Source organism: Sebastes fasciatus, chromosome 11 (assembly GCF_043250625.1).
Source record: "Sebastes fasciatus isolate fSebFas1 chromosome 11, fSebFas1.pri, whole genome shotgun sequence".
Classification (NCBI taxonomy): domain Eukaryota; kingdom Metazoa; phylum Chordata; class Actinopteri; order Perciformes; family Sebastidae; genus Sebastes; species Sebastes fasciatus.
The window spans coordinates 31286269-31309848 of NC_133805.1; the positions used below are offsets into that span (position 1 = coordinate 31286269).

General features: G+C 42.8%; 1 protein-coding gene and 1 long non-coding RNA gene across 3 annotated transcripts in view; one reads left to right on the forward strand and one right to left on the reverse strand.

Annotated features, from left to right (window-relative positions):
- The window catches only part of LOC141777744 (contactin-associated protein-like 4), a 168494-nt gene extending 151181 nt beyond the window's left edge, over positions 1 to 17313 (reverse strand). For both annotated transcript variants that reach the window (XM_074652267.1, XM_074652266.1), the window contains exon 1: positions 17108 to 17313. In XM_074652267.1, coding sequence (XP_074508368.1) covers positions 17108 to 17198 — 91 coding nt within the window. In that variant the 5' untranslated portion in view covers positions 17199 to 17313. The remainder of the gene's footprint in view (positions 1 to 17107) is intronic.
- Positions 17314 to 20008: 2695 nt separating this feature from the next.
- LOC141777729 (uncharacterized) lies at positions 20009 to 21020 on the forward strand. Its single transcript, XR_012595959.1, has 2 exons — positions 20009 to 20555; positions 20870 to 21020. It is a non-coding gene; the product is annotated as an uncharacterized LOC141777729 (long non-coding RNA).
- The last annotated feature ends 2560 nt before the right edge of the window (positions 21021 to 23580 follow it).

Below are 23580 nucleotides of genomic sequence, written 5' to 3' on the forward strand. Positions count from 1 at the left end.
CTGTGAGGCGCCAGTGCTAACCACTGCACCACCGTGCAGCCCCCGGTAAATTTAATGTCCCCAGTAAAATATCCAATTAGGAAAGTCATAACTAATGTGTCCGCTGGTGCAAATAGAGTTGTAAGTGTAAAATCCATTTGTTGTTTGAGTTTACTGTCTCGGAGTGACGGAGTATCATGACCTCTGCAGATGAAAGCTGATATTTGAGGAAAGCCATCTTCAATGACGCCAGCTCCATCTGATGAATGGCTTCATTTTTTTGGGGCGACAGACTCCTTCTGGGGACGGCCTTGAACAAATACAGCAGTCCAGCAGGTCCCGATATCAAACGGATGGACTGCAGTCCTCCGTCAGCTCCTCACTTAACTACCTGTTCCTGGGTTAATAAATCCAGATCCATGACTGGTGGCTCCACATCCGTTCTGTAACCTTGACTTCATCAGCTCCCGTTCATGGCTTCATTTCGCCTGCACACATTTCCATAAATGACACTAAAGAAGAAATATGACGGGGGTTTATCCTCGGCTACATTCCTTGTTACTCATCCCGGCTCTCGCTGATGCTGCCCTCTCATGAATCATAAAGGACCGTGAGATTTGCTGGGAAGTTTGCTAAACACCAAATTGCAACGGCTTTGTTCTTCTCAGTGCAAACAAGCAGTTAGCTGAAAAGCTATAAATTCCCACGAGACAAGCCCACACTTGAAATAAGTTCACACTCTCCTTCCTCAGCATTTTCTTTACCAGATTAATCCTGGAACAGATGAGGGATAATTCATGAGCTCAGAGATCTAATCAAGCACCTCTCATATTCCCCTGGAGCCTCCACGGTTTAAATAACCAACTCTTTCTTAAGGCAAAGAATAGCCTTCAATGGGTGAGTAATAACACCCCTGAATTTGCCTTTTAGCCTCCAGCATCTCAATAATTTACTGTAACTCATATTAAATCCCTCCACAGCCTGCAGCAGCTGAATAATCAAACCGGTCCTTCAACACTGAGCATGTAAATAGCCAAACCATGCAAATCGTATAGGGGTGGGAATCACCAGAGGCCACATGAATAATATCGCCATACTTACTTACTCGTAATACAGTTTTCACTCCCATATCTGGAGGCCAAAGGTCAAGGGACTTTGAAAATGGCCATGCCAGTTTCTCCTCACCAAAATGTAGCTTAACTTTGTAGAGTTATTTAGTGTTCTTCCCGACAAGCTAAGCTTCTCCACTGAGTCTGCTACAGCCTCTGACAGACAGAATAGCAGCTGGGTCCCCCGGCGGGAAGTCACATTGTAAGAGGTTAATATATATATCTATATTAATATAGATATATATATATACACTGTATGTTAGGGCTGTCAAACGGGATAATAACCGTGAATGCAAATTCGTTTTAACACCAATAAATAACGCTCCAAATTTTGGCGAGGAAAAACTGATTAATATGATTTGAGCATGTTTTTTATGTTAAATGCAGTACCTGTGAGGGTTCCTGGACAATATTCATTCAGTCATTGTTTTGTGTTGTTAATTGATTTCCAATAATAAATATATACATACATTTGCATAAAGCCAGACTATTTGCCCACTCCCATGTTGATAAGAGTATTAAATACAGATCCACGTTTAAGGTTCATTTTGAACAGATAAAAAATGTGCTATTAATCGCGATTAACTATGGACAATCATTCGATTAATTGAGATTAAATATTTTAATCGATTGACAGCTCTAATATATATATGATACAAGTATCAATACTTGACATCCATGTATCGATACAATATTGCCACGCAAAATACTGCGATATTATGCAGTATCGATTTCCCCCCCACCCCTACTTATAGCCTAATTAGCTCAGACACCGGTCACCAAGTTCAAGGCAAAGGAAATGTGATTACCTGTCCATCATGTCAGCCCTCATAAAGTTTAATCACACAGGACAACGGGGTAGAAGCTGTCTGAATATGAATGGATTTCACCTGACTCACCGGCTTTTTAGATTTGACTTTCAGGCAGTACTTTACAAAGTTTAAATTTCATTAGTTGTAAGTTTAAAAGTTGAGCGGTGACTCAGGAGAACCAGCGAGTCAACATCACTTAAACGCCCAGGGACGAGGGCGAAAATGCAAATGAGCATAGAAGACGCACAGCGGGAGTGAAGTGGTATTATCTGTCATTAGGCTATGATTATAGCACACACTGCAGTGGCTCTAACTCAGCTCAGAGGGGAGATACACACCTCAAGGAAGACTGGTGAGGCTGAGAGAGAAAGAGAAAGTACACTTGAAGATGGCGACTGGGAAAATTGCTTTTTCTGACTGATATTGTGATTGCTCTCTAAACTGTAATTATTTTCTAGAAGCCCTGTATATTACCCGATATACGACTTAAACGGGAAGCACAAACTTATCTTGTTCCTACATGAATATAATCTGATCAAATCATGCAGTTTCTTTCCTTTAAGGCCCAGTTCTACCTACTTCTATGTTTTCTACAAAACAATTATAGAGTGGTGTTTCTTCTTTGATAAAACCATCTTTGACCAAAGATAAATAGGTACAGTAGTACCAGCGCTGGGACAAAGAGAGCATGTTAGGCACACAACAGACAAGATTTTCTTTTTGTTCTTACATAAACTCACAGAATTAACTTTAGGTGACAGTTGAGGTGAGATCAGGCGTTGCTATATCTTATCTCTGAAGGTTTTACCACCAGCTAGCTGGCTAGTTAGCAACAAAACAACACCGAACCACTGGATTGTTTGCTGCCCAAGAGTGGAGTGCTAGGAGGGGAGGACAGTTTGGAGGTCTCTGACCAAGAATACTGTATCTCCCAAGGACAAAAAGTATTGCAGAGGCAATTGGGAATTAGCTGCTGAGAGCTGAGCTTAGCTAACAGAAACTCTTGCTGTGTCTCAATTCACTTTTTTCTGTACTTAGTGCATTCACACTGAGTAGTTTGGCAAAATGCAGCGCACTATGAGTACCCAGAAGGTGTACTCATAATTAGGGTTGGGCGATATGGCGAAAATATCATATCACCATTTTTTCAGGCAGGATCACGATCCACGATCTTATAACGATTTCTTTTCATGCTGGTTTTAAAGACAATTTTGCAAGTTACTGAACATTACAACCAAACTAATTTCCCCATTTAAAAAAATCCAGCTTTATAAGCTAATAAAACAAGGAAAAAGAATAACAGATCATTAAGGCCAAACAGATTTTAATCAAGTGTGCATTTCTGCAAAGTATGAACATTCAACAAGAACTTTGACTTTGTTTAGACTTTTGCATAAATCCCATCCCAAAATGAACATTGGTTTCAGAAGGTAAAGTGCACTCTTGATACATAACATTAAAGGAACTGAATTTGGAATTGTAAATCAGGTAGCTGAGTAGACACAGATCCACAGGTGGAATATCGACAGCCATAATAATTACTACTGTCAGCTCTCTGGGCAGAAAGAAGGGTCGACACATCACTGACAGAACCTCTAAATCAGGGGAACAGTGACTGTCAGTGATTCGGCTGTTTGTTCACCAGCCATTATGCACATCAATACAGAGTCCGTCCCCCGTTGCTCTTACTGTACCAGTCTTTGCTTTGCTCCAGGCGGTGGATTGTGCGGCCTGCTAGCTGCACAGCAGCGGGTGAAGCCAGGTCTCCGTCATTAACATCACGCAGCAGTCCCTGTAGCTCCAATTCATCCATTTTGTGAACGATGGATCTGGCGTTAGAGAGAAAGATGCTTGGTAGCGGTAGTTTGTATGGATGCTTCTTCAGCCTAGCAAGCAAGCATCCCCGTCTGCTTCCTGATAGAGTATGAGCTGTGGCGGAGCCACACGTGTTTCCTGAGTCACAGTGACTGGTCATGGATATATTTAAAGAACTGGATCCAGCGTTGGAGGCGGGGCCCCGGTCATTCCTATGAGAGCTGCTCATTGGCGAATGAAGCCTAAATGGCTCAACTTACCCGGATCTTGGTGGAGTAATGTCCGCTCGGTCACATGACTTGGTCACGAGTCCTAACATCACGCCGTCGTCACGGCTTGTGCTCCAGCCTCGGTCTGGGTCTCACTCACATGAACGGAGGAAGGGAAATAACTCTGGATTCAGCTAATACTGTGTTTTATAACTTTAAAAACTATTTTTTTTAAATAAGGACTATCACAGTGTTCGTACTGGGGAGTTGATTCACCTCAAAAAAAATTATCCGCTGAGTTACAGACGTCTATTTCCCAAGGTAAGTCTATGGGGAAAAGTCTTTTTGGGCCCGATGCATCACGTGACGGACACAGAAGTTGCAGTACTGCCGTTTGGTCACTACGAAAGTCGAGATCGACGACCGGCGCTCTTCCTGGGGGCTGGTGACTGGTGAGTAAAAAGCGGTGAGGGTAGTTTAAGACACACCTTACAAAGCTCGAGGCAACACGTCTCACATGTGCTTCCTCCCAGACACACACAACAGTGTGTATCATCATGTGTGTGTCAGGCTATGCCCTGGTGACAGACTGACAGGTTGTAGGATGGGTTTGGGAGGGGAGAGGAGGGAGGGGTTTTATTATTTTATAATTGACGTTTTATTTCTGAATAACTAACAAAATGTTCTAAATAAAAAATAACAATGTTGAAAATAAGAAGTTAGGACTGATTTGCACGACTTAAATTACATTTTTGTTTGATAGATAAAGTACCGTTGGGTACCGGTATCCGTTCACATGTGAACGCTACCCAACCCTACTATGTAGATAGTGCACACAGTGTACCACATGGAAGGGTACTGAAGGAAGTATCCCAAATGAGACACAGCTCCAGTCTTTATCTAATTCCATATTCTGTTTTAGACACCAGGGAGAGCCATTCAAATGATTCACCAAATAATGCAACAAATGCAGCTGACGGAGAAATATTGATGACAAATCAGTGTTCCTGTAACCTGAAGCTGTTTGCATATGGCCAACAAGGTAGCAACAAAACGACGACGCTTTAGTGCAGCAGCTTTCACTGAAGGTATAGTGTTTAATCACTGCTATTTAGGAGTTCATATTTCACTGTACTGTTCTGATTTGTCACACCTGATATGAGCATTTCAGCATAATCTGAATATATACAGTGTCTGTATTAAACAGGGATGAAAAGCAGCTCCAGTTATAGTAGTGATTTAAGCCTTGCTGCTCAGATGCTGAATTATTGTGAGCAAAGAAACACAAATATCAAACATATCAGGACGTATTTCAGCTCCTTCATTTCACTCTGATAAACAGCTGCAGCCAGACCTTGCCCCTGGCTCTGGAAACAAATGAAATGTGGAGAGAAAAGTCAGCGTGGACGATTATTAAGTGAATGATGTACTATAGGTAAGCTCTTTGGGGAATAAATGGCTGAAGGACAAGTTATTGGTTTCGGGGAGGTGTGTTTGTTTTTGGTTATGGCTTTTAAATGGCAGATACTCCTACGGGTACCAAAGCTTTTTACATTCAGGTGATAAGATTTTAATTTGGCTCTCTGCAGCTTCTGATGACAATAAATTCATTCATCTGTCCTCTCAATCCAAACCCTCAACTGTAATTTACTTTCTTAAATGTAAAATTTCGGTCTATTTATCTGGCCATCCTTCCCCTTTGAAGAGGTCATCGTTAATCTGCTAAGTATTGATTCATCCTCCATTCAGCAAAATAATTATCACTGTTGCCCTTGTACTTATCTAATCAGGCAAAGCAGGCTGCAATCCACAGCCATTGCCCTTTTCTGACAACTAATAGAAGAGTTAGACACCACTTTTTCCATTAAGTGTGAAGTATTTTGGGGTTTTGTTACAGTTTAATCTATTAGATTTGTGCGTGTTGTTTGTTGACCCATTTACCCCACAAGGAACATTACAATTGTATTTCCTCTCATCTTCTCATTCTTGTTTTCTTTCTCACAGGGAGCACACAAGTCTTCTCCTTATCCATCCATCCTGAATCCTCCTCTGTCAATAACGACTTCAGTTTCTATGTCTGTTTTATGAAATCACCTCAAGGATAGGGCTGGGCGATATGGCCTAGATATAATATTGCGATATTTTTAAGCTATATCGTGTTACATGGTATATATCGTGATATTTTCAAATAACCTTTTAAGCACTTCATAAATGCTTGATTTAACCCTTTGATGCATACAATCACACCGATATGATGATTCTTGTAGTCCCTGCAGCATATGTCTGCACTAAAACCGTCTTGTTTATATTCATTACAAGATGAAGAAAGTGGTTTGAAGGCAATTACTCTTCAACTCCCAGTTGTCGGAGCTATGTCTTTTGCGATGTGATTGTTTACAGCGGCCGTAATTTCTTTCCATTTTGCACTTTTTTTGTCATATGGGATTGCTTGGGAAAGCGAGGAAGCCAGAGTCATTTGCTTCTGGGCTGGTTCTGGTTGCTTTGGTCGTGTTCTCGCTACCGTACTCACTTTGCTGCTTCAGTTCTTTCAATTAATTTTTTCAGTTCTTTCAATATATTCAGTTCATCCTTCAGTCCAAGTGGACGTTTGTGCCAAATTTGAAGAAATTCCCTCCAGGTGTTCCTTAAATATTGCGTTCACAAGAACGGTCCGGTCAGAACAGGCTAGCTCACGGCTGCCACTCTGCACTGCCCTTATACGGCAGTTACAGCTGATAACGCTTTCCCGACCAACGGCATTGTCATGGAAGCATAGCGCCCAGCCTCCGGTCCCCCCTCAGCTAAACACTGTTAGCTCTGTCAGCACTGCTTAATGCACTGTTAGCACTGTTAGCACAATCAGCTGCGAGCCACCCACTCAGCCGTCGCCATGTTGAGAGCTGTGTGGAGGTAATAGAAATGCACCGATCAGACTTTTTCAGTCCCCATACCGATAGCGATACCTGGGCTTAGGGTATCAACCGATACCGAGTACCGATCTGATACCAGTGTTTAATTAATAAGCTGTATGCTTCACTGTGTGGAAGTGACTGGGATCATTCTTTTATGTGTAAGGTGACATCAGGCTGGACTTATACATTGCTTTCCTAACTTTGTAAAACTAAATATAACAAACAAATATATAGATATAAATTTACTGAATTATTATTTATTATTAAAATAATAAATTGTACACCAGAAACTTGGTAAAAGATCTTCAATATGTAATGCTTTTTAATGCTACATACAACAAAAAGGTCAAAACTTAAGCAGGAATCAAAAATCCAGTATAGAATGTATATAGTATATTAAAGGGACTGTTTGTAACTTTGTACACGTATAAATCATTGCGGGTCGGTGTCTCATACGAGCTCGCGTGTGGCTACGCTGTTAAGATAAGACTCCAACACAAACTACACGGAAGCACCGTAACCACAAAGTTGTATCTAGTGAAGCCCGTCTGTTAAACTGTGTCAACTCTTCCTGCTCCAGCCCCCCCCGACCGCGGCCAAAAGATACAGGAGAGACCGTAGCTTTGGTCTCTAGGGCCGGAGTTTCTACTCTGCTTGCCTTCACTCACACTCCGCGCTCGATCTCACTCTTTCGCTCCACGCTCACGTGCATGCGCGCACACTTCACACTGCAGAAGAGTTAGTTTAGCTCTGAGAATATCTAGTGAACGTGAAGTGGACGTTTGTGCAGAAATAACTGCTGCAGCTCCTCCAGACCAACAGAGGTTTCCCGTGTCTTGTGAAGTGACGGTGTGTCGCCTCACTGTGTTGATTGATGCTCGTTCATGTCTATGTAGAGCGAGCACAAGCGCGAGCAACAGAACGCTGACTTTCGTTGACTTAATGGCCACAGGTGTCGCTGTTAACAAGACATTTCTGATTCTTACAAACAGTCCCTTTAACATAGAATTGAATTGGATAGATCGAATTTAACAGATCAGCCCATTGTCACGGATTAATTCTTAACCGATTATTAACCGTTAACCGGCAAAGTTTTTGCCTTGCATGCAGCGGTGCGCCAGCGAGCACAAGATTCACCGTCCGGGTGCGTTAACTTATCGGTATCCTCGATATCCAATCCGGTATCGGAGCATCCCTACTTTAATTATAAGTTTAGCTCCACGCAATTAAACAGCAAGAGCTTCTTTCAAGATTCTCAATTTTGCACCAATGTTCAGCATTCACACACAGAGAAATCCATCATAGAAGACGTGGGAGACCAATTTTGCACCCAAAGGAGCCTCTTCAAAAGCCTTATTATAATTTGAACAACTGGGAACAGCACGCTGTGACATTGTTTCTTCTCTCTCTACAATCTTATCTTTTCTCTACTGGAAGCTCAGTGCTTCATCACATTCAATCCATCCACCTACACAGACACTGAACACCAGACAACAAGATGCTGAGAACGATTTTGAGAGGCATTCAGGGAAATTAAGTGAAAGTGACTTTAAACTTAACACGAGATGTACTTCACTGATGGATTAGATGAAACAGCAAGATTTAATTCTAAGATTTTTTTTTTTGATTTAGGAATTTAACTTAGAAGCTACTTGATAATTTATTCAAATTTTTTTGAGGATTGCAAAATATGTATAGTCAACACACAGTACATCTAGCAGTTGCAGAGTTGTGTGTAAAGATTAACAGTAATAAATCTAGCTAAAAGATAATTGTACATTCTTTAAGAGGACCAATTTGAGTTTTAGACCTTAAAAGTGTTGGCATTTTTGATGAGAAAGAACATTTTGGTCTTTACGCACTTTTTGAAGTGGCTGTTTGAGAGTTAAAGAACAGAAAACTGTCTCAATTTAATACTGATTCCTCTATATGACCTACAGAAGTAAACGAGACCATCAGCGAGGAGGTTGGCTATTCCTACATAGTTATTCTTAATGCTTGTCATTGGTGCCATCGAGTCGGATCAAAATCAGACGAAATTATGTAGGTTCACCAGATACTCCTTCAGTTCAGCCTCCAGCAGGGCCTCCAGCAGGGCCTCTAGCAGGGCCTCTAGCAGGGCCTCCAGCAGAGTCTCCAGCAGAGCCTCCAGCAGGGCCTCTAGCAGCGCCTCTAGCAGAGTCTCCAGCAGGGCCTCTAGCAGGGCCTCTGGCAGCGACCAGCCCGCCGGATACAGACCCAGATCAGGCTTTGCTGCCGCCTTCGACCTGCAGTCAGAGCTCCGGCGGGAGGTGGAGAGGTCCGGGCCTGGCAGCAGCGGCTCCTCCTCTGGCCAGGAGCAGAGCTTCATCTCACTGCTGGAGGCCCAGGCCGTTTTGCTGGACCCACTGAAGGGAAAGGAGGAACGGGAGAACCAGAACCAGGACTGAGCCTGGCAGAAAGTCAGACCATGTTGCAGTAAAATGAGAGGTTTTCTAAAGGGAGTCTGGTGCTCGGAAACTGGGGCTTCTCCATCTCCCGCTGGAGCTCTGAGCTATATAGCCAATCTTCTCGCCGATGGTCTCGTTTCCTTATGTAGTAATTTAGAGACATCAGTATTAAATTGAGACGGTTTCATAACCAGTTAAAAGTTTCTCACTGTAAGTTTAAGTTTAGATTTAGTTTTTAGGTATGTGTAGTTAGGGGCTAGAGGATGCATTTTGTCAGTGGGGGTCGTCATAAGTGCAGAAATATTGTGTAACATTTTGTACAACCAAAGACACTACTCTCTTCTTGCATCACAACAAGGCTCACGGCTGAGGAGTTTGGAACATAGCACGTATATATGTTCAGAAGCGGTTGAAATCCAAAGCGGTAAAAGCAAATTAATCAAAGAATCAGGAGGCTTTCTGAAGGCATCTGAGGAAAACCACCAGCTAACAGCAAATAATAATACAGCAAAGCTAATTAAATCCAGTAATTAATACGGACATAAATTCAAAGCACTGCAGTGCTCGGAGGAACCGTGAAATAAATCAGAACAAAACAAGTTATAAGACAACAAAACTTTCTGGGGCACAATTAGAGATGCAGCAGAGAAGCAATAAACAGTAAAGAAAAAGGAAACACAGCCATCCCTGATGAAAGAAACCACTAATGCTGTTATTATTGTTATTCAGGGAAGATCTGCTAAACACGTTTGCTGTTTCTTTTTTTTTCTTTTTTATTTCATTTAATTATTTAATCGATCTATCGTTTTCCTGCTGTTTATCCAGGGCCAGGTTGCATTAATCTAATAAATAAAATCATCAGGAATTATTATTCTATACTGCTGGGAAGTAGTGAAATCATTCTAGTCCATATCATCCCTTCTGGTTTTCCATCATACTTTGGCCTGTATGATCGTATTAAATTGCATTCTATGTGGTATTAAACAGGTCTTTAATTTAACTTGGTAAAACCTGAACATGCATCTCTCAGCAGACTGTCAGCCTCAGGTTACACAGACACATCTGGAAATGAAAACTCCACAGAGAGAAGCTGTGAGATCTCATAGATCTCTCCAATAATGAGTCTGTGACACATCACTTATACAATGCATTAACTCTCAACCTGACAAAGAGATATCATATCACTACTTTCCACATTCTGCATCCTGGGAAAAGTCCTACATTTCCCAGTGTATTCTCCACCACAACAGAACAGGCATGCCCTTGTTTATACAATACATCTCTTTACATACCTACTTACACTCATACTTATTAGCAGGTTCAGTCTTGCTCAAGGGCAACATTTGTACATAAGGAGCTGGGGATCAAACCACCAACACTCTGAATAACGCAGGGCTCCAGACTAACCTTTTACACTGGTAGCATACATTACATTTAAGTGCATCAGCACCAGTTTTAATTTTGGTCTTCAAACAAAAATGCTTATTAGTTTTAGTCACATTTTAGTCATTTTTATCCTTCCTAGTTTTAGTCGACGACAACTCAAAATGTTTTCGTCACCAAACAGTCATTAGATTTTAGTCAAAATGTTTTCTCTCTTAATTTTGTCAACTATTTATTTTTTTACTTAATCTAAATCCTGTTTAGTCATCAGATTATATTGAACATTTCTGTCATTTTAATCAAATTTATTTCACATTAAATTTGATCTTATCATTATCTGATGAGAAACACAGGTTGAATGATCAAGAATGCAAAATGTAGGTGCACACCGCGTCTCCTGGCGCTGCAGTAATACATTTTAAGCCTCACCTTTTTTGTCAGTAACCACAGACATTTGTAATTTCTTAACACATTATGTAAATTGTTGATTGTTAACAGGACTAAAGGTGCAGATAAATGTTTTTGGAGTCAGATGAGGCCATCTCCGCAGACAATCTTGGATCAGAAGGCCGCTGGAAGTATACAGGGTCTGAGGAGCCAATGCTGCAGCGCGCACCACATGTCATGTGACAAGGAACGACCAATCACAGCAGGCAGATATCTTTTCTTTCTTCCGTGAATATTAGTCTACCGTAAATATGTGGAGGAGAAGTTGATCATTTTGAGCAGGACTACCCAGACCCTTTCTGTCCGGGGACGGTTGAAAGGTCAGTCAAACTTACAGAGAAATGGATACTGTGAGGGATTCACGGTGCTGTAAATGCATTTATCTTTGTTTTGTCTTTATTTAGTTTAGTCAGTGCGGCTTCCTGCTAAATTACCGCAACTTTTGGTTGCTTAGTAACGGCAGGCACGACAGGAGCGCAACCTCCCAAGCACATTGGAAAGAAAGAAAGCGGCACAGCTGGCGTTTTCTAGACGTTTTTAGGCGCGGCATGTGTACGGCCCCAAAGAGAGATCCGCTCAGAGCAGATCACCTTTTTGGCGATCATCGGAGCAGAAAAGAAACCTGCAGTTAAGTTGTCTTGTGGTTTTAAATGTAGCCTATAGTGTCACACACAGACTTTTTGCCCTTCCCAATTGTGAAATGAATCCGAGCAGGATTAAGCATCTCACTGGGGACCAGGGAGACAGGTGGGTTTGTGATTTGCGTGAGGTCGGTCTGGTCTGGGCCGCTCAGGGCCACAGACAGGTGTAATGGGACCAGAACATTTTTCTTGATGAAAAAAAACCCAACAGTTTTCTTAATTTGAATTATCGGTATGTTTTATGGTTGTGATGTCGCTCGAGGAGGAGTACAGGGCGCGGTTTCACACAGACCTGCTAAATGTCAGGCGCACCGGTGCGACAAATGAAAATATGTAGTCGCACTTGACATATTTTTGGGCGCATGTGCAACCAAAATGGTCGCACTCTGGAGCTCTGGATTAATGGCCAACCTGTTGCATCACCTGAGCTGTACAACAGTCACCCTATTCTTAAATGTTACAGCGTTTATATTAGCTACTTACTGTACGGTATCTGGAGAAATAGGAAAAGTAAACCACCACACAAAATTGAACTAAAACCACAGCATACATTTGCTAATAGCTTTTTCAAGCCTTTAAGGAATCATTTTGCTTTTTCCTCAGAGAAAAGAAGTGTAAAGAACACCTAAACGAACCTGCAGCACCAAATGAGTAAAACAGGAAATCAATGTTTCTGGCAGCTCGAAGGCACATTTTTGTTCACATTTTAGCCATTTGGCTGCCGGTCTCTGAGCCGCTGAACACACAGTGACTCTTTCATGTTGTAATAGCGGAAGGCGATTAAACACAGAGTGACTTTATGGCCCTGCGGGGCAGCTCGCTTCACACACTGACTTCCATGAATCTCATCACTAGCGGCTCACTTATTTGCTGCTCCGGCTAACAAGTCATCAGAGCGCCATCTGTGGCTGTTCAAATTTGTATTTCTATTTTGTTGTTATTTAGTACCATCTCCAGGATGAACAGTGAGCTGTCTGCAGAGGGGGAAGGAGATGTGAAGGCTGGGATCCCTCCACCTCTGCAGTCCTAACTTATTATGCTGCTGTGGTTTATGGTCTGTGCATGATGAGCGTGCTGCTGGGTCAGGCCGAGCGAGATGGACAGATAAGCAGATACAGAAAGAGAGAGCGAGAATGGTCAAGGCAAAGAAAGACAAATGAAAACTAAATAGGAGAGACAGCAGAAAACACTGATTGCAACAAGAACTGCACCAAAAGACATATTCATGTTGATCATTCAGTGTTGTCCACCTCTGACATGATAACAAGTCCATGTGAGAACAGACTGAAACCTGCAGATAATAGGGGTGTGACGATTCACTCAGCTCACGATACGATACGATACACAATATTGGGTTCACGATCTCGATACGATACAATATTATAACAATAATTTTAACAAAACTTAAATGATGAAAATATATGACTGAAAAAATAGCCTTTTATTCAAAAGACACAAAATGCAAAAGAATGCTGTTGTTTGCCCTTTAAATCCATTTTTTATGGTATCAGCCCTTCCTCCTGTCCTCTGTCAGTATTTGACACCCTGACATGAGAATGAGCTGAAGCTACGCAATGCGAGGTGTTATGGGTAACTGTCTCAGAGCCTCACAGATGAGCCGAGATGCACACCTACCAAACTGAGACTGTCATCCCAACGCAGTGGGTTGAGATGGCGTTATCAGCGTCAACCGCCGCATGAGCGTGGTGCAGAGCAAAAAAATATATACCGGTAGGTATAGAGACAAGAAAGGAAGGAGGAGGAAGGAGAAGAGGAAGAGTTGAGCAGAAAGAGCGACACAGCAGCAGGAGGGCAGAGATCAGGTTGAAGAGAGGAAAGAGAAAGATAGTGGGTATGAAATGAAATGGAGACAAATGTATTGGGAGGATAAAGAAGAGGAAAGAAGCTGACAGGAAACTAGAGGAAGAGAAAGACGAGTCAGAAAGGAGAGGGCTGAAAGTTTGCAGCAGATCTGAGTCAGAAACAGCTGGAGGGAAAATAGAGTATCAGACAGTAGATGTTTCTTTCATGGTGGAATAGAGGAAGGACGGATGAGGAACTATACTCTGCTGACAGAATATATTGTCTGTATTCGAAACCGCCTTCTACATACTACTGAGGAACGCAGTATGCAGTATACAGTATATACTGCAGTATACAGTATATACTGCATACTACTGCGTTCCTCAGCAGTATGCAGTGTGAAACTGAAAGTGATTTATTTTGCAGTATGCTAGGCCAGGTTATAGCCTTTAAACAAGCTCTTAAAGCACTGGACAAAAAAACTAACTTGTACCACTATTGCAATATCATCGAAAAATACAAATTAGATTTTTTTTGTTTGTGACCAATGTTTACTCTATAAGATACTGTATGGTTTATCTCCACCACCCCTTAAACAATTTATTCTAACAGCTCACGGTGAAGTGAGACAGCATCATCAACGAGGGGAGACGGTAAATATCAAACATGATCCACAACATTGCTTTTTCAGTTCCAGCAACTAAACAGTGGACTGATCTCCCTCCAGATATTAGAGGAATGTTAAAAAGGGTCACGTTGTCTCAGCAGGAATCTCTCTGACCTGTCAGAGGCTGCTCTTTACCTCTCCTCTTCTCTCTCCTCTTCCTCTCCTCTTCCCTCTCCTCTTCTCTCTCCTCTTCTCTCTCCTCTTCTCTCTCCTCTTCCCTCTCCTCTTCCTCTCCTCTTCCCTCTCCTCTTCCTCTCCTCTTCCCTCTCCTCTTCTCTCTCCTCTTCCCTCTCCTCTTCCTCTCCTCTTCCTTCTCCTCTTCTCTCTCCTCTTCTCTCTCCTCTCCTCTTCCTCTCCTCTTCCCTCTCCTCTTCCCTCGCCAGTCTGCTGCTCTGTAGCCGCTCTGTGAGCATCACTGGCCGTCTCTCCAGCGAGCTACGCCGGCGGGCCATTGTGGAGCTGTTCAACTCCAAAAAAGGCAGATAAACACAGATTCACGTTAATTTTTTAATAGACATTTGTGTTGTGATATTTAAACAAAACTATCCGTCAACAAGGAAATAAAAGCCTCTCGTCTACAGACCGGTCTCTAGAGAGCTCCAGCTCATAGCGGTCTGTGAGCGTGACTACCCTGCTGGAGAGGTGGCGACCCCGACAGGCGCTAGCTAGCTGTCACAGCAGTTTGTGGAGCTCCAAAACTCCGAAAATGTTGGAGCAAATGTTCGATTCGCCATCTAATATCGTAAAATTGCCAATATTCAAAATCGACGCAGTCGATTTCTCTCCTCAAAAATGTTCTGAAATGAATTTAGTGATGAAATAGCTACACAGAATGGAAAAAATGTGCCATGTTTGGCTGCTGCTGCTGTTGTGACCATAGCCGTTACTGCTCCAGCGCTTTGCATTGTGGGATACAGTAGGCGAGGTAGACTGGTCCGATGCATACTGGAGATTTTTTCCGAGTCAGTACGACATCCAGGTATTTTTGGCATACGGGAGATTTTGCTTTTCTTTGCATACTACATGCGAAAATTTGTCCAAATCAGTACATAGTCCTACTACTAGTATAGTATATTGTTTCAGATACAGCCACTGTATTCATATACACTCTACACTCTCTCCTCCTTCCTCATCTCCTCTATCCTTCCTTCATCTTGCCGATTGTCTCACTATCTTACAGCAATAGTTGTAACACTAAACTGCAGCAGTCAGAGATCAGTCTCTAAAACACTTTTTGTATGATTAGGCTGCACGTTTGTTTCTTTTTAAGCAGCTTGAAGGTTGGAAATCATCTTGTTCCACACTATCAGTATCATGTACTCTGAGTTAGTAAAAACCCAAGACTCCATGTTTTATAGTCACACCATCCCGGCAAATGTAAATATTCTTTGAGCATCATTTTATACACATTTCTTTAAAAATCCAGCCTGACATATTCCACTCCACTAGATTTCGAAATAGACTAGAAATAAAGATCTGCAGGTTTTAGCAAAGTTTGAGTGCACAGCATGAGTTTGTATTAACTATGGGGTTCAAGAGGTTGAAAGACAACACGGGTGGGTTTGAGGAGAGATGAGAAAAGGGAAAAAAGACACAGAAGCAGAGGAGAAGAGGAAGATGAAAATAGTATTCTGCACGAGTCACATTGTCTTTAACAGCAAAGGCAGGCAAGCCAAGAAACAGGAGGACAAGAGACCATTCTGTTGTGGAAGAGGAGAATAACACAGTGGAGGGATGGAGGACTTTTTCCTGCCATCTGTTTCGGTTACATAGCAGCATACATCACTGCCCTCTCTCTCCTCCTTTCATCCTGTTTCTCTCCTCTTGGATTTACCCCCCTTTCTCTCTTTCTCCTCCTCTCTCAGCCAGGGAAGCAAAACAGCAACGCCCCACTACAGTACTTATTCACACACTGACACAGCTTCAGACCTGAAACGACCACATGTTAATGTCAAAACAGGCCCTTAAGGGAATACAAACTGGTAATGTCAACCATTACACAATCAAACCAGCAACATCTCAGTCTCAAACACACCTCCCCAACCTGCAAAGAACCTTTTCCCTCACTCACACCTTCACACTCTGGCTGCTCTCTGGAGTGTGTGTGTGTGTGTGTGTGTGTGCGTGTGTGTGTGTGTGTGTGTGTGTGTGTGTGTGTGTGTGTGTGTGTGTGTGTGCGTGCGTGCGTGTGTGCGTGCGTGCGTGTGTATGCGTGAACGTGGCACAGTCCCAGGAAGCTCCTCATGCTGCATTGAGCACCAAATTAAGCAGAAAGAAAACAGATCACCTTGTTTTCTGCACACGGTGGATGAGCTGGCTTCTAATAGTGGAGACAATGCTTCTTTCAGCCCACAGAGGATACTAATACACAGCTGAGACCTTTCACTGCCAAACATCCAGCTGTGTGAATCACATCACATCACACACTGCACTCTGTGCAGCAGCAGCATCCTCAAATGCAGCTCTTCAGGAGGAATCCTGACCACAGTCAGTCTTCAAATATAGTCAAACAAACAAAGCAAGGACGTTGCTTAAAAAGTTCAAATACTTCTGTTTCTGCTTAACGTGACTTGTTAAAACTGATCCAGTTCTCATAATAAATACACCAAAATGAATTCCTTATTCACATCAAACTCTCCTTATTGGCGCTGATGCGCAACCAAGAAACACAAAACCCTTCAGATAACACAAAGCTCTGCACTTTCCCAGACTGATGGAGTAGTTCATGAGACAAACAGCTGAGATATCCCTGCATTCAGAGAGCAGGAGCTTTGTATTAGTCCAGGCAGTGGCACAGAAGGATGAAGCCCCCGTTTAAAGCCTCTCCTCCGGACTCACTCCGGACTCACTCCGTCTCCTCCTCCGGTAAAGAAAGTAAAGAAAAGCTCCCAGCCTGCTCACCTTCTCCTTGTCCGGTTGTCCCGTACGAGCTGGAGAGAAGCAGGACGACCTGAGCGATAATCCCAGCGACTCTTTTACTCCCAACATCCATGATGGAGAAGAGATGAAGGAGGCTGCTGGAGGAGAGAGACGGAAAAACCTCTCCTCTACACCTCCAACAGAGAGCTCCAAAAAACACGACTGGAGGGAGAGAGAGAGAGAGAGAGATAGAAGGGGTGAGAGAAAGAGAGAGAGGAGGAAGAGAGAGAGAGAGAGAGAGAAGGGGGAGAGAGGAGGGAGAGATAGAGAGGAGCGTGAGAGAGAGAGAGAGAGAAGGGGGAGAGAGGAGGGAGAGATAGAGAGGAGCGTGAGAGAGAGAGAGAGAGAGAGAGAAAGAGAGAGAAGGGGAGAGAGAGAGAGAGAGAGAGAGAGAAGGGATGAGGGAGAGAGAGAGAGGAGGAAGAGAGAGAGAGAGAGAGAGAAGGGGGAGAGAGGAGGGAGAGATAGAGAGGAGCGTGAGAGAGAGAGAGAGAGAGAGAGAGAGAGAAGGGGAGAGAGAGAGAGAGAGAGAGAGAGAAGGGATGAGGGAGAGATAGAGAGGAGGGAGAGAGAGAGAGAGAAAGAAGGGGAGAGAGAGAGAGAGAGAGATAGAAGGGGTGAGAGAGAGATAGGAGGGGTGAGAGAGAGATAGGAGGGAGAGAGAGAGATAGGAGGGAGAGAGGGAGAGAGAAGGGGAGAGAGGGAGATGGTTTTACATCACAGCTCCACCCTCAGAACCCTCCTCTTCCTTTAGTCCCTATGTACAGATGTACTGTATGTTGAATAAAGCCGTTTCTTAGAACCTCTCTGATGCCAGCTGCTCCTCCAGTTCTACATGTTCTCCTGCTGCTGACTAATAACCAGCTATTGGTCATCATGTATTGAGCTGAATGGTTAATAACTCACTCTAGGAGAGCTGTCCATCACAGCTTCTAGGTCGAACCGTCACCTACATGATGTCCGTAGCCTTAGCTAACCAACACAAATACACACCTGTAGCGTAGTAATGGCTAAACTCTTACTTGTTATTATCTCTGGAAAATTGCTACTCCTTTTGCCCAGTTTTAGCCTGACTAAACCTACGAATCAAACTTACCCACATAACGTGGAGGACTAGACTCCAGCTAAAGAGTTTGAACGACAAGTCCTCCCAAAGTTCTTAATAACTAGCTAGCCTACTGTGACTATTTAGCTAGCTCCTTTCAAACTAGCTGACGCTACTGACTTTGGCTGCGTCCTACATCTCGTACAGTGTTGTCAGATCTCACGGGAGAAACAAGCAACCAGGTCGAGAGAAACGATCCCAAAAGAAGGAACTCTCCCCCCAAAAAACGCCCAAAACTAGCGACCTTACCCACCTACCACAATGTGAGAGAGATAGGCGGCCACTTGATCACTTCATATTTATGCAAGAATTTATTTTTGATTGCATGCATTTCATCTCATTTTTGCATCTATTTTTAGCTTATAACTTCTTGTTAACTGACCAACACTTAGAAAAACAGCAAACTGCCGTCGAATCGTCCCCCACTTGAGGGCAGTCCAATCTTTAAGTCCGCTCTCTTTTCCCCAGTCTTTGTTGGACTTTTTGTTATATTTTGCCCACTTAGTACCTGGCGTTATTATCTAAACTCCATCAACCCCACGGAGATTTGTCTCACAACAACAACACAGAGTGGTGGCAGTGGTGGCAGTGGTGGCAGTGGTGGCAGTGGTGGCGGCGGCGGCGGCGGTGGCGGTGGCGGTGAGCATCTGTGTTGTTTATGGATCCTGCAACAGGGCAAACTAGACCGGTATAGAGGAGAGACAGCCCAAATAAGCAACTACACTTTAGAAACAAGCCCACTACCAATATTTGAAAGCAACTTTTAAGAAAAACAAGCCCAAAGTCGCTTATGATAAGCAGACTTGGCAACTATGATCGCATACTATGCACTATACACTCAATATGTGTGCTATCGTTCAACATACTTGTGTGAATAAACAGTAGTATGGATCTTTTCCGATGCACTGAGCAGTAATTTACGTCGTCACTTCCTGAGAGCCTCCTTTACCGGTTGGAGACATGTAACCATGGTAACCTGTGCCAACCTCATATGACCAAAACGACGATTTGTGAGAATCAAAGTCTGAATTAATTTAAAATATATATTATGTCTAGCAAAGTGAAATACTATACTTAGTTAAATTGGGGCATTATTGATGTGACAGAGTTGTCCGTCAAGTCCATTATGAACGTTGTCATAACTACTGCATTGCATTGTGGGATATTTATGCCACCGTGGTGTCAAGCGTTGCATACTGTAATATTTCACCAGAAATAGTATGCAATACGTGTACTACCTGTTTTATACTAAGGTTTCGGACATATTGGTTTGCGTCCGAAATTCATAATTCCCACAATGCAGTGCAGTAGGGAGGACAATGTTCAAATCGGACATTGACGGACAGCTCTGTAAAATCAATAACGCTTCAGTTTAACTGTAAGATTTTACTTTGCTAGACATAATATATAACTTAAATTAATTCAGACTTTGATTCTCACAAACCGTCGTTTTGGTCACAGGAGGTTGGCACAGGTTACCATGGTCACACATCTCCAACCGGCAAGGAGGCTCTCGGGAAGTGACGACGTAAATTACTGCTAAGTGGGTACGAAAAGATAAATAGGCTACTGCTGTTTATTCACAAAAATGTACGTTGAATGATAGTACACCTGTTGAGTACGTAGTGCACAGTATGGGATTTTGGATGAAGCCCTAGTTTCTATGCAAGAGCCATTTTGTGTAGCGCAACCCGTTTGAATTGCGCAAGCGCAAGAGCTGTTATTAATCACCTCAGCCAAATCTTGGCAAGAAAGAAAATAAGCATATTTTCCCCAAATACCATAAATATTTAGTAATCCTTGCTACTAAGGTGCAGACTCTTTTCATTTAGACTCTATTATGTGTCTTCTTGTTATTGAACCTATACAACCGCTCCTGCTTCTAGAACTCTTAATGATGCCCTCCACTTTGAATCTAACCAGAAATGATGCACTCAAGGAGCAACATGGCTGCTGTCAGTTACTTCCCCTCTATCCATGACAATACAGAAGAAAACCAGACAATCTGGGCTCCTTTTGACCCCAAACCAAAAGAGCTGAACTCTCCGACCATCAGTTCCACTGAAGACTCTTCTAATAAAGATTGCAAATCCGGCGCTGGTCAATACAGCTCAACCACTTGGCAGAAAGGAGTTCAAGCAGCCTTGACGACATCGGGCTGTTTGGCAGTGCCTGATTACAGACCTCTGGAAGTCTTCAGTGCCACAGCAGAGGATCCCGGTTCAGCCTCATGGAGCGAGGTGAAAGAAATGTGTGAACTCTCCATCAGGATGAAAGAAATCGAGTTACGCAGCATGATGGGAGAAACTCCTTGCATCTCGCTGAGTAAGTACATATGATAATAATTACCTGTGCTGCTATTAGACAGTTTAATAGCCCACTCTAGAGTCAGGGGAGGCAATAGAATTGGATGTTGTGCATTTTTTAATTCCATCAGTATAACTATATCATTCAGTCATGATCAATAAAATTAGAAAGCTTTACGATCTCCCCAGCTCTTTTGAGTCTGCTTCTCAGGACAAATTACATTCATACAAGTCAAGAGATTTTGGCAAAAGTAAGCGTTTCTTCATATACAATGTTTTATTTTAACCATGTACGCTTATGTTTCTTTCATTCTCTCTCTGTCTCTCTTCCAGATAAATGTCGGAGCGACATCGAATGGTACAAGCAGACGAAGAGAAAACCAGTGTGAAAGACAAGAAGACATTATTTTGAATATGTCTTGTTCACTTCTTGTTTATTTTAATGAATGAATACTTGACAACAGTCTTCTAAACTATCATCAAACTATCTCAACTTTTTAAAGTTTTCTCAGTTATCCAGCATGGCAATAATAACGTGTTAACACAAATCGCACATTATCTTTTTAACGTTTTTTTCTGAAAATTCTGTCAATATTTGCATGTATGACATTTGAATGGAAACTTGGCTCTTGGCCTTTAACTCAAGAGTGAATGTGCTTTTAATTACGACAGGTGGGTCAAAGCAACAAGGAATTAATACACAGCAGGAGTTTCAGACCAATTTGTGTATCACAGAACCCGCCTGGGGACGAGGTTATGTCATCATGTTCAACTGATCAGGTCCAGCACCGAATATTAACTGAATACATTTATGAGAGAAGCTTTTGGTTGTATTCATTGGACGGTCAAGATAAAAGCGGTGAAAACAGAGAGGAGAGGGGAAGACGTGCAGAGAGAGTCAGCAGGGGAATCTGATAATGAAAACCTACTGAGTATAGACAGCAGGGGAGTCCGATGATAAAAAAAAACTGTTGAGAGCAAACACAGTGGGGGAATCAGATAACACTGAAGCCAGACTCTGCGAGAAACAAGGGATCACACCGTGCACTAACACACACACTCAACATGAGCGTCACACACCTCGGTGGCCTGCAGACACCGCACACAGAGAAACCAGCTGGCTCTTTAATGTTCAAATCAGACGGGTGACAAGCTTTAAAATAATGTGTACCTGAGATACGTAACAACACACCGAGAGGGAAACAGCAGGCTTCTGATTGCAGGAGGGATTTGAAACGTAATAATAAATCCTGAGGGGTCAAACCCACACACAGCAGGAGAGTTAAGCTTGATTTATGATTGGCGCATTCGTGAGGGTCGCAAGTACGGACTGCCAAAGTGACATCACACCATCAGACAAGGCCTCTTCATTGGTGTTCTGTGCGACCACCATTGGACCTTATTTCTGTAAAAAATATCAACGGTAGTTAACGGCGAGAGACAAATAATCTTTTGATCCTGTTTGAATTGCACCAGGAATTACACATATGATGTTTATCAATTTAAAACATAATTTTGTAATTCAAGAAAGTCTCAGTTTGAAGTATCAGAGTGTGAAAATACGTAATTAGAAAGACTACACACCCTAAAGTCTTGTAAGTGACGTCTCTCTGTCTGAAGCTACGATGTCTGTGTGTTTCCTACTGGGATGAACTCACACCAGCAACAGGTCGGATCGTTCTCTCTCTTCCTGGCTGATAAAAAGACCAGGAGTCTGATAAAACACATCAGGTGAGATAATGTTTCATTTGTGCGAGGAGCATAGCTAAGTAAGCTAGCTAGCTAGTGTTGGTGACATGCACTCACCGGCCACTTTATTAGGCACACCTGTTCAATTACTTGTTAACACAAATAGCTAATCAGCCAATCACATGGCAGCAACTCAATGCATTTAGGCATCTAGAGGTGGTGAAGACGACTTGCTGAAGTTCAAACCAAGCATCAGAATGGGGAAGAAAGGGGATTTAAGTGACTTTGAACGTGGCATGGTTGTTGGTGCCAGACGGGCTGGTCTGAGTATTTCAAAAACTGCTGATCTACTGGGATTTTCACGCACAACCATCTCTAGGGTTTACAGAGAATGGTCCGAAAAAGAGAACATATCCAGTGAGCGGCAGTTGTGCGGACGGAAATGCCTCGTTGATGTCAGAGGTCAGAGGAGAATGGGCAGAGAGGTTCGAGATAATAGAAAGGCAACAGTAACTCAAATAACCACTCGTTACAACCAAGGTATGCAGAATACCATCTCTGAACGCACAACACATCCAACCTTGAAGCAGATGGGCTACAGCAGCAGAAGACCACCCGGTACTAGCAAGGTGTACCTAATAAAGTGGCCGGTGAGTATATTGTGCGAGACGAGAGATGTAGTTCACTGAGCAGTGTCACACCAAACTAAATGATACCACGACAAACCTCAACCCACTGTGACTTTCTGGACTTGAAGAATTATCTTTTAAATTGACAAACTTAATCACATGTGTGATTCATGGTGCAATTCAAACGGGATCAAAAATATATTTGTCTCTCGTCGTTGACTACCGTACATATTATTTTCTGATATGAGGTCCCATGGGGTGCACTGGAAGGGGCGAGACTTTGCCTCTTTAAGCTGCTTTCTTGCAATGTTTTTTTTTTTTTACTTGCCATTTCCATTTGTCCTTCGTCGCCCCTTCACCTGGACCTGCCTATCTGGACCTACCAGTAAACTTCTGTACCTTCATAAATCACTGAACTGACCCTGCCTGCTGTCTATGTTACCTGTATTCACTGCTTTGTGACATTACCAGCAGCTCTGAAACTCACTAGTTAACATATTCGGTCCCATTTGTTTAATCCTGCTGTTTTAGGAGGAGATGTGTTGTGACTATTGTTGTGTTATTTCCTAGCAAACAACAGCTAGGCCTCACTAGAAGAGGGGGTCTAACAGTATGACCCGGCACTTCCAGGTGACACTCTGTTCTCACTTTGAGTTTGTGCTCAGGGGATTTCGGTTTTGTTTTGTTTCGTGCTCTCTCTTAAATCTTTTGTCGTCAATATACTTC